The sequence below is a fragment of the Cygnus atratus genome, chromosome 2, assembly GCF_013377495.2.
Source record: "Cygnus atratus isolate AKBS03 ecotype Queensland, Australia chromosome 2, CAtr_DNAZoo_HiC_assembly, whole genome shotgun sequence".
NCBI classification, from domain to species: Eukaryota; Metazoa; Chordata; class Aves; order Anseriformes; family Anatidae; genus Cygnus; species Cygnus atratus.
The window spans coordinates 148896120-148912080 of NC_066363.1; the positions used below are offsets into that span (position 1 = coordinate 148896120).

Sequence of the window (15961 nt, forward strand, 5' to 3'; positions counted from 1 at the left end):
GCTTTCACAGGCACAAAGCACGGGAGCTGCCCCACGAGGGACTCTGCTGGCCACAGGACTTCGCTGTCACCTTCACCTGAGCGCCTCAGAGCTGCTCAGGGCAGGCGATGGCAGTGGTGCGACATGGCAATGGTGCATCCTCTGCGGGCACACACTGGTTTGGGGGCTGCACGTGGGCATCAGTCCCCAACTAGTGCCTGAAACAGCTGCTTCAGATGAGTTCCTAAATCCTTGTTTAAAAAAAAAAACAACAAAAAACAAAAAACAAAACACTACAGGAACTGAAACAAGGATTCATTACTCAACTAGACCAGATCACAAGCATGTGTGAGTCACTGAATACATTGGAGATGTGTTTAAAGGGCTTTTGTCAAAACATTTTTAACCTGATTTGCATGAATTGGTGATGCAGTCCAGATAATTTTGGCAGTGTATTAGATAAAAAAGATTCTCCCGCAACATCTGGGGCCACATCACCAAGCCACACATAAAATCAGGGCTGTAACAGACAGCTACAGAAGGCTACGTGTTTAGTCCAAAGAGGAAGAAGCAAGCAAAACAACTATGAAGCCAGCATGGCACCTGCACAGCAAACAAGTAGCTACACCATTGCACCTTCCATCCTGACTGGAAAAGTCTTTTATGAAGAGAGCTAAACCATGAAGAAGGGTACTAATAACTGTCACCATCTAATCCAAGTGAAATGCAGACTACCATTAGGGGGGAAAAGACAGTGCATTTTGACAACTCTCCCATTTTAGATTCAGAGTGAGAAAGAAGGCTATTTGTTTATACAACACTGTGTTAACAGCATTTATCCAGCTAGGAACAATGTGATAGCAGTTTTAAAATATGCTGAGTATTACTTGATCATCTAGGAACAAAAAAATACACTCTATTATTTTCAGCAACCATTTACAATGAAAATCGCAAAGCAGAAACATCAACTCTTGCTCAGACATCACATACGGGAAGCATCCTCATTTCCTAAACTGGAAAATAAAAGGATTAAGAAAAAAATACACGCAAAATTGACCATTTCTGTTTACTGCGACTCAGTTTAAATCAGAGTCACGTCAGTACAGGACCTACACCAAAGCGGTTTTCATCAGATGGGGCTCAGGAATCTTCTAGTTTTGTAATGATCAGTGGGACTGCCAGAATGGAAGATACTGGTTTAGAGTGAATTAGTGCTGCTGTCACATTTTTCAGCTATTTTAATGAAATTAATAAGTTGTATTTCTCTAAACTCTTGAAGGAAAAGTTCACTTCCTTTCTGATTTCACTTCCCTTCCAATTCTATTCTTCCACGGTTCATTAAACGTGGTGCCCCATGCTGAACCCAGCACTGAGAGGGGGCAGCTTGCAGAATACTCACACAAATCGGCATTTTTCCAGAGGCCACGATTTTTAATGATTTTACCAGTAACTCTGTTTGCTACTTGCAAGCTCACACCGCTGGCCTTTCCTTGGCCTGCCTTACCCCAACTTCCAGCAGTATCAAGCTGCCAGCATTTAACATCCGAGTTACAAATACGCTCCTAAGACCCTTGTCAGCCACAGCTCACACAGACCAAGGAAATACTTCAACATATTGCATTTTTCAGGCAAAGTCATTTGCAATGGAGAGCCCCGCTGTTGTGCGACACGTTGTGCTTGCATCACCTGTCATGGCAGCTGAAATGAAAACAAAACCTCGTAATTTGCTGCCCACGCAGAGCATCACAGAACACAATCAGCCAGAAAGGAGGAGCTCTTCCCTGCTGCAAAGTTTCAAAAGAAGTCATTTGTCTCCCTGTCATTCCCCTTGCTACCGAGCCACTCCAATTGCAATTAAAGTTGCAGGCTTTCTTTACAACAAAGAACAGTTTTCATGCAGCGAGCTGGTTATTTCACTTTGAAACAAACCCAACTTCATGTACAATCTAACTCACAATTAACAACTTCAGTGATCAAAAGCAGTGCGTGCAGGCCAGGGAGATCAATCAACTTTTACAAACTTTGGGAAAAAGTTGGTCCTGAAACAACTACAACACACTCCAAATAGTCACCATGGCTTAGAGAATACTGGAATATAGTAAGGATTAAAATGAGCATAGTATTTTTGGTCCAGAGGCTTCTCTTTTTAATACGTAAGGGGGTAATTGCCCTGCTCCTCTGCCTGCCATTATAACAACCCCTGGCATAAACTAATGGGATCCAACAAAATAACTCCTTTCCCCAGAGATTTCCTATCCCACTTTCTGGCTGCCTTTACAAGGCAAATGGAGAGGACCACAAGCCAGGATTTAATTGCCTCTCATTAACAGCATCACCACTTATTACATTAACCCCCAAGCAAGAGCTCCAGTCACAGCCTCTCCTAGTCCTACAACACCTGACAGGTTTTGGTGCTCTCCCGGGGAAAAACGGGTGGAAGGAGAACACCCCCCTTTGGTGCTACTCCACGGAAGTGGGGCAGGCAACTGCTCAGGGGAAACCAGGCAGGAGGCAGAGACAAAGGCACTTACAGAGCTGCATCAAAGTCTATGCTGGAACTTCACAAAAATGTGCCGTCTTCCTTTCTGAGATCTAACCAGTTTTTGATGTGGCCTTTGATAACTAGGCAGTTGTGCTGCAAAGATAAACCACCTGTAATCGCTCTCCTCTTCCTATGCAAGGCCTCCTGTGCCCAAAAGGGAGCATTTCATTTCACTTACTACCATTTCTTCTTTGAGTGTTACCTCTACGCATGGATTAGTGGCAGCTCAATAGCTGAGACGTACAGAAAAGCTGCAGTAGGGGAGGGAAGCTGCATCAGCTCTTTCTTCCATTCTCCCAGCAGGTTAAAAGCTCTCTGAGGCACAGGTTAACAGCAGGGAAGTAGCATGCATGTAAACGGATGTTTTTCCTTTTTAATAGATCCTCTACATGATCCCACATAGGGAAAATGACCCGACAGAGTCCCATTCTCCTCCACTTGCTCTTTGTCCCTACGAGGATGTAGCAGATGAGCCATCATCAGCGAAAAGAGGGGGTAGCACCACTGTGCAAACACATCACACTGCCAAATCCAAGCAGCAATGCTGTGAGGAGACAAGATCACGCTCCATGTTACTGCACCCCTGCTCTGCTCAGTGGCAGCATCTTCCCACGGGGAGCAGCAGCTGTAGCTCTACTGCGGCAAATCTTACTCTTAGGCTATGCTGGGTGGTCCCAGTCAGCACGCTTCACAGCCCCCTGGAAAAGAATCGCTTTATTGATGGACAATAATGTTTTGGAAGGGCTTACACCCTCTAGGCAAAAGCAAAATTCTTTTCATAATCAGAGATGTAAATGAGGTAAGCACAGTATCAAGAAACCAGAACAATGGAAAGAAAACGCATCAGGTTTAAAATCCCAAATAATTTCAAACAGGTATATTTCACAGTAACTTATGTCTCTGCACACATCCACAGAAATGAGCCCAGCCTCTCTCTCAGCAGTAACTGTCTTTAACAGTCACAAAGTCCCAGGTAAAGGAGCCTGAAACAGGGAACTATGAAATGCCTTCAACCTAACTGACGGTTACGGGAGATACTCAGTCTATCTGCCTTTCTCCTCAAACATGAAACTCTGTAGTGTTGTTCCTTCACTTCCTGGGATGAAGAGAGATGAAGAAAGATGCCACACGCACCTTCAGAGAAATTAGTATTAAATCTTTTATTTTAAAACCTCCCTTTGAACATGAACAGCTTTTTAACTTCTTAAGGACAGACGTTCACCTAAGACTAACCAGCTTTAAATTCACTTTAAATTTAAAGTTAAATCTTCAGGTAGAGCCATTTCAGGCCTGGAACACGAGCAGATCGCGAGAACGTTCTTGAGACTGTAGGCAGTGCTGTTGACAAAAGGCAGACCAAGTTTCCAGATGAACAGCCTCCAGGTTTGAATTGAGGAATCCCATTCATTTTAACCACCATTACCAACCACTCTAAGACACAAAACATCAAGAATCTGGGAGGGGGAAAATGCTGGAGATATGACCGTTGCAGCACAGCAAGAAGAGACACAACAGCAATTTCTGTTCTTCGTGCATCTTTCAATGGTTGGCATTGGGAACAGGCTCTAGCTGGTTGATTTAGGTTTCACTTGTAGAAAATAATTATCAGGCAGCTCAAGATCTGTGCACTTGTCATTAAATTTCTTTCTGATAATATTTGCCTATTGATTCTCCTCATACGTACACTAACAACTAGAAGGTAAATACGACTTTCAGTTACAAAATTCCACTTGACTTCAAGGACAAGGTCAGAAAAGATGTTCCTAATCTTTCAATGCAGCTACAGCTGCTGAATCATTTCGAGGACTTTTAACTACACAAGACTGGGAGAGCACAACGAGAAGTCTTTGGGCGTATCTAGCCATGAGCTCAGGGATGCTGAGCTGCGCCGACTGTAAGGTGTTATTGCAGCCACACGTGCACAGGTTTCTCTTAATACACAGACACCCATTTTGGCCAGAAAGGGCAGATTTCTGAAATGTTACTGATAGAGGTATCTTACCGTATGAGAGAAAAGAGTTATGGAGAAAATGCCGTGCACTTAGTATCAAAGAAAGATGCCACCTAATAGCGCATGAACTTCTCTCTCAAAGTAGCTAAAAGCCTGATATTAAAGCCCATGGTAGCTGAGCCATCACTGATACTTACATTTTTTTGGAAGCCCTTCTCCATTCCAGGAGCTCTGCCACAGTAAAAATTCAGAATCTTCCCAGGCTAATAAATTATTGACAAAATATGACAATTCGGAAACTTCTGCAAGCAAAAGCTCCTGCTAGTATTAGAAACTCAGAATTCTGTCTCATCCCCGCCCATTCCTGAATGTGCAGAACATCACTGAAGACGCATGCTGTAGCAGGGAAGAGTAGTTCAAATACAAATACTGACACGTCATTTTAGACCAAGGCAACACAAGACAATTTCCGTATTTTTTATTCTTGCTGGAATCGGAGTCAGTGAGCAGTACCAGACTCCATCTGGAGAGGTCTACCACTACAGCCAGATTCATCCAGGGAAGACAGTCTACAAAAAGGAGTTATTTGCTGAACGGACATTAAGAGTCCAAGATGAGTAAGAGCTGCCTCTACATTTGGACAAGTTATTCACAGAACTACATTCTACGTGATACGTAGGAGAAAAATCAGGGTGAGGGTAGAAAAGGGGGACACTACATTTTCCAGATGCCAGAATTATTTCAGGAGGATTTGCCCAGAATAGTCAAATAAGGAATGCTTTTATTCTTGTAACTTACAAAGGGGTAGACTATAAGCTGTTCTGCAACAACAGTAAAGGTCAAGACTTTCAACGTGTTCATTCCGTACGAGAATACAAACACATTTATCAGACTGAGCACTCATTTCATCTTCCAAATTCTTCATGATTATTGCAGGGAAAAGGCCAGATAGAAAGCAACCTAATCATTCTTTTTTTTTTTTTTTCCTGTATCAATACAACTTTTTGACAATAGCAATAATATGGAAATACAACAGCATCTGTTACTCGTCCCACCCCCAAATCTGCCACTGGAAAGTTTCAGGAAAACAAGATGACGTATTAAAAAAAAAAAAACACCTCTGTTCTGGCCATTTACTGAAGTTGACACCAAACTAGAACCTTTACATCAGTAATCATTAAGCAGCGTTACCAACTACCACGCTCAGTGACACAGAAATCAGCAGGGTATGGACAGCAATGTCATCATGAAGGCCCTGGGGACTCATCTTCACACCACCTAGACAGCTCATGAACAAAGGTTTACAAACTGCAGTTGGGCCAAACCTTTAGTCCGCTGCACCTACTTTTACTGTAATGCATTTCACTGCATAAAGATACCCCAGACAGGGGAATCAGCTGGCTTTGTTGCACTTGTCAGCATCTTAGGCATTACCTACGCACGGACTACTTGGTACAAGTCACGTACACAGGAACATCACATCACTGCAGGAGACTTTTATTGACCACTGCGTCCACAGGCAGAAGGGGCAACTCATAAGACTGTGGAACAGTATTCTTAGCTGCAGCGTTATTTAAGCCAGTTGCTTAGAAACCTAGCGACTACTAAGGCGAAGACTTAAGCCATAAATGTTCCCTGCCAGTTCTCCTCACGCTGCTGTTAAGCAACCTACCTTGGCATCATCTACTCACAGGAGACACCCTACATCAGCACCCCACAATCCCTGCTTCTACCCCAGGTAAGTATTCCAAATTACACGCCTTAGGTGCAATGCCAGCCCTGCTCAAATCCTTGTGACAGCATCCACTTGGGGGGAGGAAGTCTAGAAGGTGGGCTTTGTTTTAAACAGGGTCGGTTGTCTTCCAAAAGAAAACAATTCCTTCTGCATTTATCTCTGCTTTTAAGTTTAATCTTACACTAAACCATCCCCCCTCCCCACTCCCCCCCGTACTATTTTGAAGCAACACTTCAGATGACAAGGGTCCTGAACATGGAGACAAGGGTTGAGAGCCTCGACAAGCATTAAAGACAGATTTTCAAACAGGAGTTTGAATTTGTGTTACGGGAGTATTACCTGCAACCTAGATTAGCTCTGGCTATTCTCTTAATATTTTAGGTTAAAATATTCCTGAGCCATGAGACTCTCAGAGCAGGATAATAATTCCTCAATGCTTTGTAGTATCAGAAACAGCCTGCAGCTTAAAAACAGCCATTGTCAGCTTATCACTAGACCATGAAAAAAAACCATCAGAAGTATTTTGGCTAGACATGTGACAGACACTAAACAACCCTTATGAAGATTCTTACTGTAAGATGCAACGAGAATAGGGTATAAAACAAGAGCCAACCCATACTAGTTGTCGAAATGCGCTGAGCCCATCATTCCGACACCGACGTGTTTTACTCACAGCACTTGTTCATGCGCAGACACCCACCGAAAGGACCGACCAAGCAGTGTAAGCAGCGAAGAGTTCCAAAGTTCAGGAGAGTTCAAAGGGGCTTCGTTCGCATACAAAACCCAGCTATTACAGAAATTCATGTGCAAGTGGACTTCTGACTACTATTAACCACAAACATTGCTAGTTTGCCATGCAAACATTTTAATCGCTTAAATTGTTCTCTTCCGAACATGAAGAGACAGATTGAACTACTCCACGGTGGTCGTCCCCTCTGTAAGTGACGAAGCAACTCTCATTTGTAACTGAAATAATAAATTCCTGTTTTGTTAACCGAGACCAAATACCCACAGGATATTATTAACATTGCCCCTCCAGCAACTGGTCTAGTAAATAAACAAACACAGAACAGCTTTGCTGTAGTACAAAACTTTACAGAAATTTTGACAATTTAAAGACAATACAAAATACATTTCCCAAATTCAAATAATTTATGCAAAAGTACATGAATGAGAAAATATCAGCGAGTAGATTTGGGTAACCACATTACCAGATGCATGTTCTTTGTCCCTAGGGATAACATACAGTCAAAAATACATTTACGTTTTAAGTTACAATAAAAACCAGCATTTTAAAATAAACACCATTTCAGGTCTACCAGCTCTTAAGAAAAATTCCTGTTAGCATGGGACAAACTTGATGAAATAAAAAATGGAGTAATACTGAAGCCGCTCAATAAGCCTGGTAGCGTTTGTTTTTCCTTTTATTGAGGAGGGAGAAGACAACCACAGAAAACAAAGAGGACATTTTTAATAGTGCTCTGTCTTTTCAATTACATATTTTCAAGATTGTGATCAGAGCATCAGGGACTACTTTCAACCACATACACCAGAAAAAAACCACACCCTTCTTGTCAAGGGACACTGTATGGATCAGGCACAAATCTGCCACTCCACATGAAGCAATCCACAAAAAAGCAGATCCCACGGGCAAAGCAAACTACCCTTACTGTATTCTGGGTGGCACCTTGGCCCCATCAAGCACTTTCTCTCAGCCTCCAGCAGAGCCACTGGTCTTCTCAAATGACGAGTTATTTCTTCACATTTGTCAAATACCCAAACCGTCACCTTCTTGATTAAAACATCAGACAACTGCCTGAAAAACCCAAGATTTCTTACCATGCGTCGCTTGCCCTCCACATTTTTGTGGTCAGCTAAAGAGATATTCAGAAGACATGATGAATTTCTCTGAAGATATCTTAGTTCATTAATTTTTGTTAAAAGCACTGGTTACAGTACAGTAGTTTGACATACAGCAACAAAATATAACCAATTTACATGCACAAGCTATTTAACAATAGTACATGGTCTTTCCTATTGTCATTACAAAAAGATTGCTTTACAACAGCTGACACAGCCTTCTGATTATTCCTATGAGTTCCAAAAAGTCATGAGAAAAGTGCTCCAGTTTGCATCATTGCAAAGAACAGAGGTTTGGCCACTGCTGAAAGATTCCAATGAATTATTGCAATGGAAAACAGTGCTGGAATTATTGAAAAGAATACAAAAAAACTATGCAAAATTGTTTTAATGTGTACTTCAATGAAAAAAGTAGGAAATACATAGTTTTGTCTAGAAACGTACTAGAAACAGAAGCACAGAGGAAGAAAAGTCAGAGTTTAAGGCAAGACCAAAACAAAACAAAAACAAACCACCAACAAAAAACCCCACTGATTACTGACATACAGTAAACCAGCAACAGTCTACTGGAGAAATGTATTATTTTTCTAGCAGGAGCCTTCTTGCTTTTTTTAAGAAAAGCTTCCCACCTTGAAAATGGAAGCAAAACCATGTTCTGTTCATGCCTAGCTAAGATTTCTTTCAATTTTACAGTTCGGTTAGGATTCTCATGGTTTAACATATAAAGGACAGTATATGCTACTAGGTCTACTCACTCCAAATTTTCAGTCTGCTTTTCACAAACAGATATAAAATACTGTCACTTTCATTAAAGGTTGGTGTCAAAGTTTCAGTACTGCTGTTTAAGTGGCTTCTAAAAAAATGGAAACAGATTTACAGCCAAGAGGTAAGCAATGAGCTCCATAAAACATATGTATGTTACAGTAAGACTTTCCATAGCAAATAAAAATCATGGGATTTAATTTTTCTTTTAAACCATTTATTTCTAGGTTTCAGAAGTGCTAACAATTCCAGTGACAAAGCTTTCAAAGTACCCTGGCTGTGCTTCTTTTTAGTGTCTTTTCCAAATGGTATTCAAACATAAGAAAACCCCTCCTTTGCAATCAACAGTTATCAGTTTAGCATTCATTATGTTCCTGTCAAGTTGGATCCCGAAATATGAGTATTTGATAGTTGTAATCATAATTTATTTATTCATGACCATATAAAAAAAGCACAGTTACATGTGACTGCACTGTCAGATCTATAATACACCAGATAAGACTGCAAAAATAAAAGGCAGAAAAGGAAGAAGGCCTCAAGTCTCTTTTTCTTTTTTAAAGAACTGTCTCACAGCAAAAAAAAAAAAAAGCAAAGGTTTAATCTTAAATACAAAGTTATAATCTGCAAATCAGGTCCTCTAATCCAGACTAACAGTACATATTATTATTATTATTATTGTTTCAGTTGAGCCACCCATCACAAACTTGCAGTGCCAGTACTCATTCACACCTTGAAGGGCTCCCCAGCCTCACCTACCCCATTAGCTATTCACACTTTATTTTAAACAGAATAAAAAAAAAGTTGTGGTTTTGAAATAGGAAGTGTGAATTCTTTAATACCACACTGAAAGCTCAGGAAGATAAGTTTAAGGAGATCTCAACTGAATTCTCAAAATATTGCTTACAAAGGAGAGAAAAAGACATGAATATGGAGGTACAGAAGGAGGTGTTAAACCACCTCTAAAATGCACTTGGTAAGGACACCATATGAGAAACACTTACCTTGTCAAGGCATTAAAATGATCATCTCAGGAGACAATTCAGAGAAATGGAATTGTAAAGAAATGCAAACTAGACTGACATAGATCACTGAAATATCTGATCTAGAGGCAGTGCAAAACGACAGCTGGTGAGGGGGCAACCAATCGTCTTGCAAAGCGAGGGATTTCAAATCACTCATCGCTGATCTTAATAATCTGCATTGAAGGACCTGATGAACAGCAATGAAATTTTTGTCATGCAATTACAACTGTTAAGCAACCAATATGCAACTCAAGAGTGATAATGTCATCCATGGTGGATTATCAGAGTAATAATCCATTCAAGAGTAAGGTCAAAAAGGGGAAGTGGTAAACACCATTTGCTGTAAGTGAGAACACTTCAAAAATTTACATTAAATAAAACGCTAAATGGTATCTTATAAAAAGAAGTACTGAACACGACAAAGCCACAATAAATTAGTGTTTCCATAAAATGACATGCTGAAGGTTTTGTTCCCAAGTCTATACATTTTTACTGTCTGTTAATTCCTAAATATTGACAGCATAATTGAATAATTGAGGTACATTAGTTTACATTTGTATATGTCTTGTAAAAAGGTTAATTTTTTTCTTCCAGTTTTTCTTCCTCATCGCCAAAGAACAACAAAGGAAACATTCCTAAAATGCAGCCAATGGTCACTCCAATAGCTTTACCCTAGAGAAAGGGGGAAACAAATTAAGTTTCTCACTGATCAGTTGTTACTTGTGTGTAGCACCAACACAACCAGGAAAACAGACAATTTGTTCCAGCTTTTGGTTGGGAGCCATATTTTCCTTAGCATGCAGACTAGAGACAGTCTATGAGAGAGACAGGTATGTGTAAACAACAAGGTTAGAAATCCTGTGCTGTGCTAATACAATTCTGAATGAAGAGGAGAGGAATGACTCACGAAGAGATGCACACATGGTAAACAAGGAAGGAGACCAAGATTCAAAGGACTGGTATGATGGCCAGGAAGACAGGGAAGGACAAACAATTAAGGTGTAACTGTAAAAAAGCATCTGCTTGAATCTGGTAATATGAATTATCATTAAGGTCAGGAGTGAGGAATTCCCTGCTAACATTAGCAGTTTGCAAAGGTACGAGGTGAAGACAAAAAATAAACAGATTTGAAAAGATTTCCCAAATTGACCTAGATGTAAAAGTCAACAGGAGAGGAAAGAAATAAGAAAGGCAACATCCAAAGGCGTATCACCAGCAGTAAATGAACAGCATCGAGAAACCTCTCACAGCAGGTAAATAATCAAAAGAAAGGAAAAATGCTAGCATATAGAATAAGACACTCAGAAGTCTTTTCACAGAACAGTGCTGTGAATTAACTGCCATGGCATGACAGACTTGTCCCACAGACTCATCAGCTTCCCCTGAGAAACCTCGTACATTGGACGGACCAGAGGGCATCCCACTGACAATGTTTCATTTCTTCCCTTGCTCGATGCTTTGATCTATCACTGCTGAAAGCAGTTTTTTTCCCTAACTTTTGAGAAAGAGTTATTTCTCATCCCTTCAATCTGCCAAGATGAAATAATGATCTGTTTCTTTACTCAGTTTCTTACAATCCATTTCTTCAATCAAAATGAACTAACACTGTCATCACTGAGGTGGGACTACTTCAAATGTTTGGATGTTCATGAAGTAAACGCCCTGAAAATGCACCTGAAAAGTGAGTGTCCCGTAACTGCAGAAGTACTGAAAGCCCAGGCAGTGAACAGTATTCAAAAGCTAAGGTTTACTCTGATAAAAGTTAATTTCATAACCAAATTAATTACGGACTATTAGAAACTAATACATACAGTAGAGGTACACAACTAAAAAGTGATTGACAAGGAGTGTATAAGGAATAAAACTAAGGGTAATGCTATGGGCCATAACTTTCAAATAAACTACTTTAGCACAGTAGCCAGAGTCCAAACAAGGTATCTGCACAGCATACATGAAGTCACCACAGAGATTATCCATGCTACCAGTTACTCCTGGCTTGTCGCATACAAAAGAACACCCAAAGCTGAAACAATCCAGTCTCCTGATGCTCCCTGACATGGGCTTAGAACCAAACTTTCTAGGAAGCGTTCAGAATATTGGTGGTTATTAAACATTTAAAAGAAAGTGGCAAAATGCCTACGAGGAGCGACTGAGGGAACTGAGGGTGTTTAGTCTGGAGAAGAGGAGGCTCAGGGCAGACCTCATTGCTCTCTACAGCTACCTGAAAGGAAGGTGTGGGGAGCTGGGGGTCGGCCTCTTCTCACAGGGAACCAGTGATAAGACCGGAGGGAATGGCCTCAAGTTGCACCAGGGGAGGGTCAGGTTGGAAATGAGGAGACATTTCTTCTCAGAAAGAGCAGTCAGGCATTGGGACGGGTTGCCCAGGGAGGTGGTGGAGTCACCGTCCCTGGGGGTGTTCAAGAAAAGGTTGGACGTGGTACTTAGGGACATAGTTCAGTGGGTGACATTGGTGGCAGGGGGATGGTTGGACCAGAGGATCTTTGAGATCTTTTCCAACTTTAATGATTCTGTGATTTATCACCTATTAGTCCAAATAGAAAGGCTCCCCCCAAACAGTGCCTGCAGGATACTTACCAAGTGTGCACTAAGACGCGTTTGCCACATATCGGCTTGTTTTGGTGTCAGATCAGGGATTGACAGACCCAGTCGTGACGCTAAAGCTTCTACATAACCTGCAAGCCTGGAAGAAAACAAGAACAAATTGTCTTGGATCTGAAAGGTGTCTTCTAGTGAGGATTTTGAACTATTTCAAGCACTGAACTTGCAAGGAATAGCTTTTCCTTCAGCATACTGATAAAGCTGTCGAAAGGTAAACATAGGAAAGCATTCAGACTTCTAACAGTCATAGAAGTCACTTTTGCAATGTAAATCAACTAATTTTCTCAGTGATATAACACACAATCTTTCCAGAAGAACTTTGTGGCAAGACATGACTGACCTTAATGTTACTGTATTTTACAACAGCTTATAAGTAAAACTTATCAGAGAAAGCGTTTCACACTATTGAGTAATCAGCTTTGTTATTTGCAGGGGAAAAAACAAGGAATAGAGAAAAAACAGACAACGGACAGGTTTTATTTTTAGAAACTACTCAGAAATTGCCTTTAAAAAAAAGTCAGATTTATCTGTCTATATCTGACATAATAGCTCAAATGTCAATACTGACTTACTTGCAACAGATAGGTACACCTAGATGTGTAGCTATTTCCTTCTTCCCTCAGATATAACTTCACATCTGAGAAGGAAATGCGTTCAGATCTAGGCATACCAGTACCTGATGAGGCATAGTCTAGATCATAACAATATACAATTTCCCCCCCAAAAAACATTTTTCCAAATTGCTCGCAGCAGTAGCCACAGAGGGTCAGAGGAAAGGCCCCATAGTTCATCACTTGATCTGACAATGACTGAGACAAAGTGCTTATAGGAACTGCAGAAGCACCCAGGACTGCACAATACAAGAATAAGATGAACCCCCCTGCAATGTGCCCTCCAAGCTTCCAGAGCCTGGGGAAAGTTGTATTCACCGTTATGTGCTTTTCTTGAAAAGGTGTTGGAATAGAAATAGCTAAATTGAGTTTCTTTTACGTGAATGTTCTCGCTTTTGTTCAAAGACATTCAACACACCTTGAGCTTCAGCCCAGTGACTTTAGAGCCAAGCCTTCAGGTTATGTTCTACTCAGTGTCTCATTACTGTACATGGCTCACATAATTTCAATAAACTCATTTTGTGACAAAAAATTCAAATACTTCCTTATAAGCAAGCAGTACCTACAAAACACACTGAATCTTGTTAAATACCAATTCCAATTTTACCGCTTAAATATATAATATTTTAACAGCAAAATAGTTATTCTGTTTCAAAACTATGGCGTTGCAGTTTTAAGCTCAACAATAACAACCAATTATCTCCGCTTCTCCTCAAGGACAGAATACACTACTAGTCATACGGTTTACTGAAGGACAATTCAAGAGCTGAGAAAAAATAAAATAAGTTGATCATTTGTGTTTTAGTTCACTAGCACCAACAGTGGTTTCAAAGGAGCAAAAAATAAATTCTTAAAACAAATTCGGACATACCCCAGTCCAGCTAAATCTGAAACAAGGTTTCCCAGAGCAGCAGCTGGAAATGGAAACAGGGAAGAGAAGGGGAAAATATTATTTTAATTACACATACAAAAAAAATAGCACCTCCACCACCCCCTGCTGTTGACCCCGCCCTTATCAGTATACGTCACATAGAAGACCAGAATCATTATTTTTTATTTAGAGCTCATCTTCTGGCCTTATTACAACTTGCAATAACAGCAGCTGGACAGACAATAGCAGGAAGTACAACACTTTTTCTCCATGTGTATGAGGACAACTTCACAAATGCAAGATGACGACCTGGAAATTGGTGTAACAACTGTTCAGATCAGAGTAAGCAATGACCACACACAGCTGAGTTTTATCCAGCTAACACTGGATGCCAAAAAACGCCTTGCAGTGCCCAAAGAGGCACAGAAGCACTGGAAATAGGAGGATATGCTACTTGTATATGCAGCTTTGTTAAACGTTTCAAAAGCAGGCATGATTTCTACACACTTGTGTCAGCTAAAGAATAAATACTACATGGGATTAAATATGTATTACTTAAAAGTTACAGGCTTAAAATGCATGATTTCACTGCAGGTCTTACTGACATTAACTTGCTTGTGTCTGTCTTGCATTGCAACGGAGGGCTGCAAGTTTCCGAAAGATTCACTTGTTCTGCTCTACAAATTTTCCTCTACAAGCAACGCTACACCTGCAGTTGGAGCAGTTTTTTTCTCTCACATTGCAGAGGCACTGAGGCAGTCAAGCAGAGATTACGCGGGAGCAGGGCTCTTTATGCGCCTTTGCACGGCGTCGCATGGAGGCAGGGAAACCACCAAGAGCACCGGACAACACAGTAAAGGGAAATCAAACACTGATCTGCACATAGAGCTGCGAGCAAACAGCAGCTTTTAAACACACATATAAATATCAGGTCCTGGGGAATTAAAAGCATTTTCACTACAGAAATGCAAATACCCGTTTTTAAGTTACCCAGGATTTGAACTTTTTGATTAAAACAAAACAAACAAAAAACACAGAAGCATTTCAAAACTTATTTGAACTGAAATCCCATTTCTGCAAACGGAACACATCCTTGCTTATTTATTATGAAAGGCTGCCGCAAGACCAAAGGAGAGCCATTTCAAGCTCCGTGGCCTATTTTCAGCCTAAAATACGGGAATGTGTCACATGAGTCTATGCATACTACATTTCCTTATTACTTGCCTGCCATGGTTGAAATTCCTAGGATAACTCCAATTGACAATTCTATTTGGGTTCCCTGAAAAACAAGAGTTTCCTCATTATTTGATGGCTATGGATTTAAAACAGATGATATTAATTCAGCTGGCAAGGTATTGTTCACTACTTGTTTATGTTTAAAACTCAAAGGATAAACTGACATTACTTCTATTAGATCTGCACAGCTCTTACATTCCCAGCACATGCATCTCTTCCTAGGACAAGGATCTACTTCAGATATTATTTTAATATTTTATATTATCTCATAATGGCCACCTAATGGACAGAACAGTAATCCCTCTGCATACCATTTTCCCAAGCATAATTCTTAATGTAATGCACAGCTCTGAAAGCAAACTTCCAGAAACAGTGAGCAAACAGATAAAACGTAGTATCATAGCTCCTTATATCTTCATTTGAAGAAACACAAAATCACGCTGAATTGCAGGTGGAACAGCAATGCATGAAGGGAAGATGAGAGAAAAGCAGCATAAATCAGAACAGGAGATGATCCAGTTGGATACAGAATCACAGAACTTTTTGAGTTGGAAGAGACCTTACAGATCATTTAATTCCAACCCCCTGCCATGGGCAGGGACAGACCAGGTTGCCCAAAGCCCCCTGCAGCCTTGAACACCTCCAGGGATGGGGCATCCGCAGCTTCTCTGGACAACCTGTTCCAGTGCCTCACCACCCTCATGGTCAAGAATTTCTTCCCAATAGCTAACCTAAACCTACCCTCTTTAAGTTGAAAACCATTTCCCCTTCTC

The 15961-nt window shown here is 40.7% G+C and overlaps 1 protein-coding gene across 2 annotated transcripts in view; it reads right to left on the reverse strand.

Annotated features, from left to right (window-relative positions):
- Positions 1 to 7048: 7048 nt before the first annotated feature.
- The window catches only part of TMEM65 (transmembrane protein 65), a 34008-nt gene continuing 25095 nt past the window's right edge, over positions 7049 to 15961 (reverse strand). For both annotated transcript variants that reach the window (XM_050709054.1, XM_035556197.2), the window contains 4 exons: positions 15177 to 15231; positions 13953 to 13995; positions 12447 to 12552; positions 7049 to 10523 (listed from right to left, as the gene is read on the reverse strand). In XM_050709054.1, coding sequence (XP_050565011.1) covers positions 10428 to 10523; positions 12447 to 12552; positions 13953 to 13995; positions 15177 to 15231 — 300 coding nt within the window. In that variant the 3' untranslated portion in view covers positions 7049 to 10427. The remainder of the gene's footprint in view (positions 10524 to 12446; positions 12553 to 13952; positions 13996 to 15176; positions 15232 to 15961) is intronic.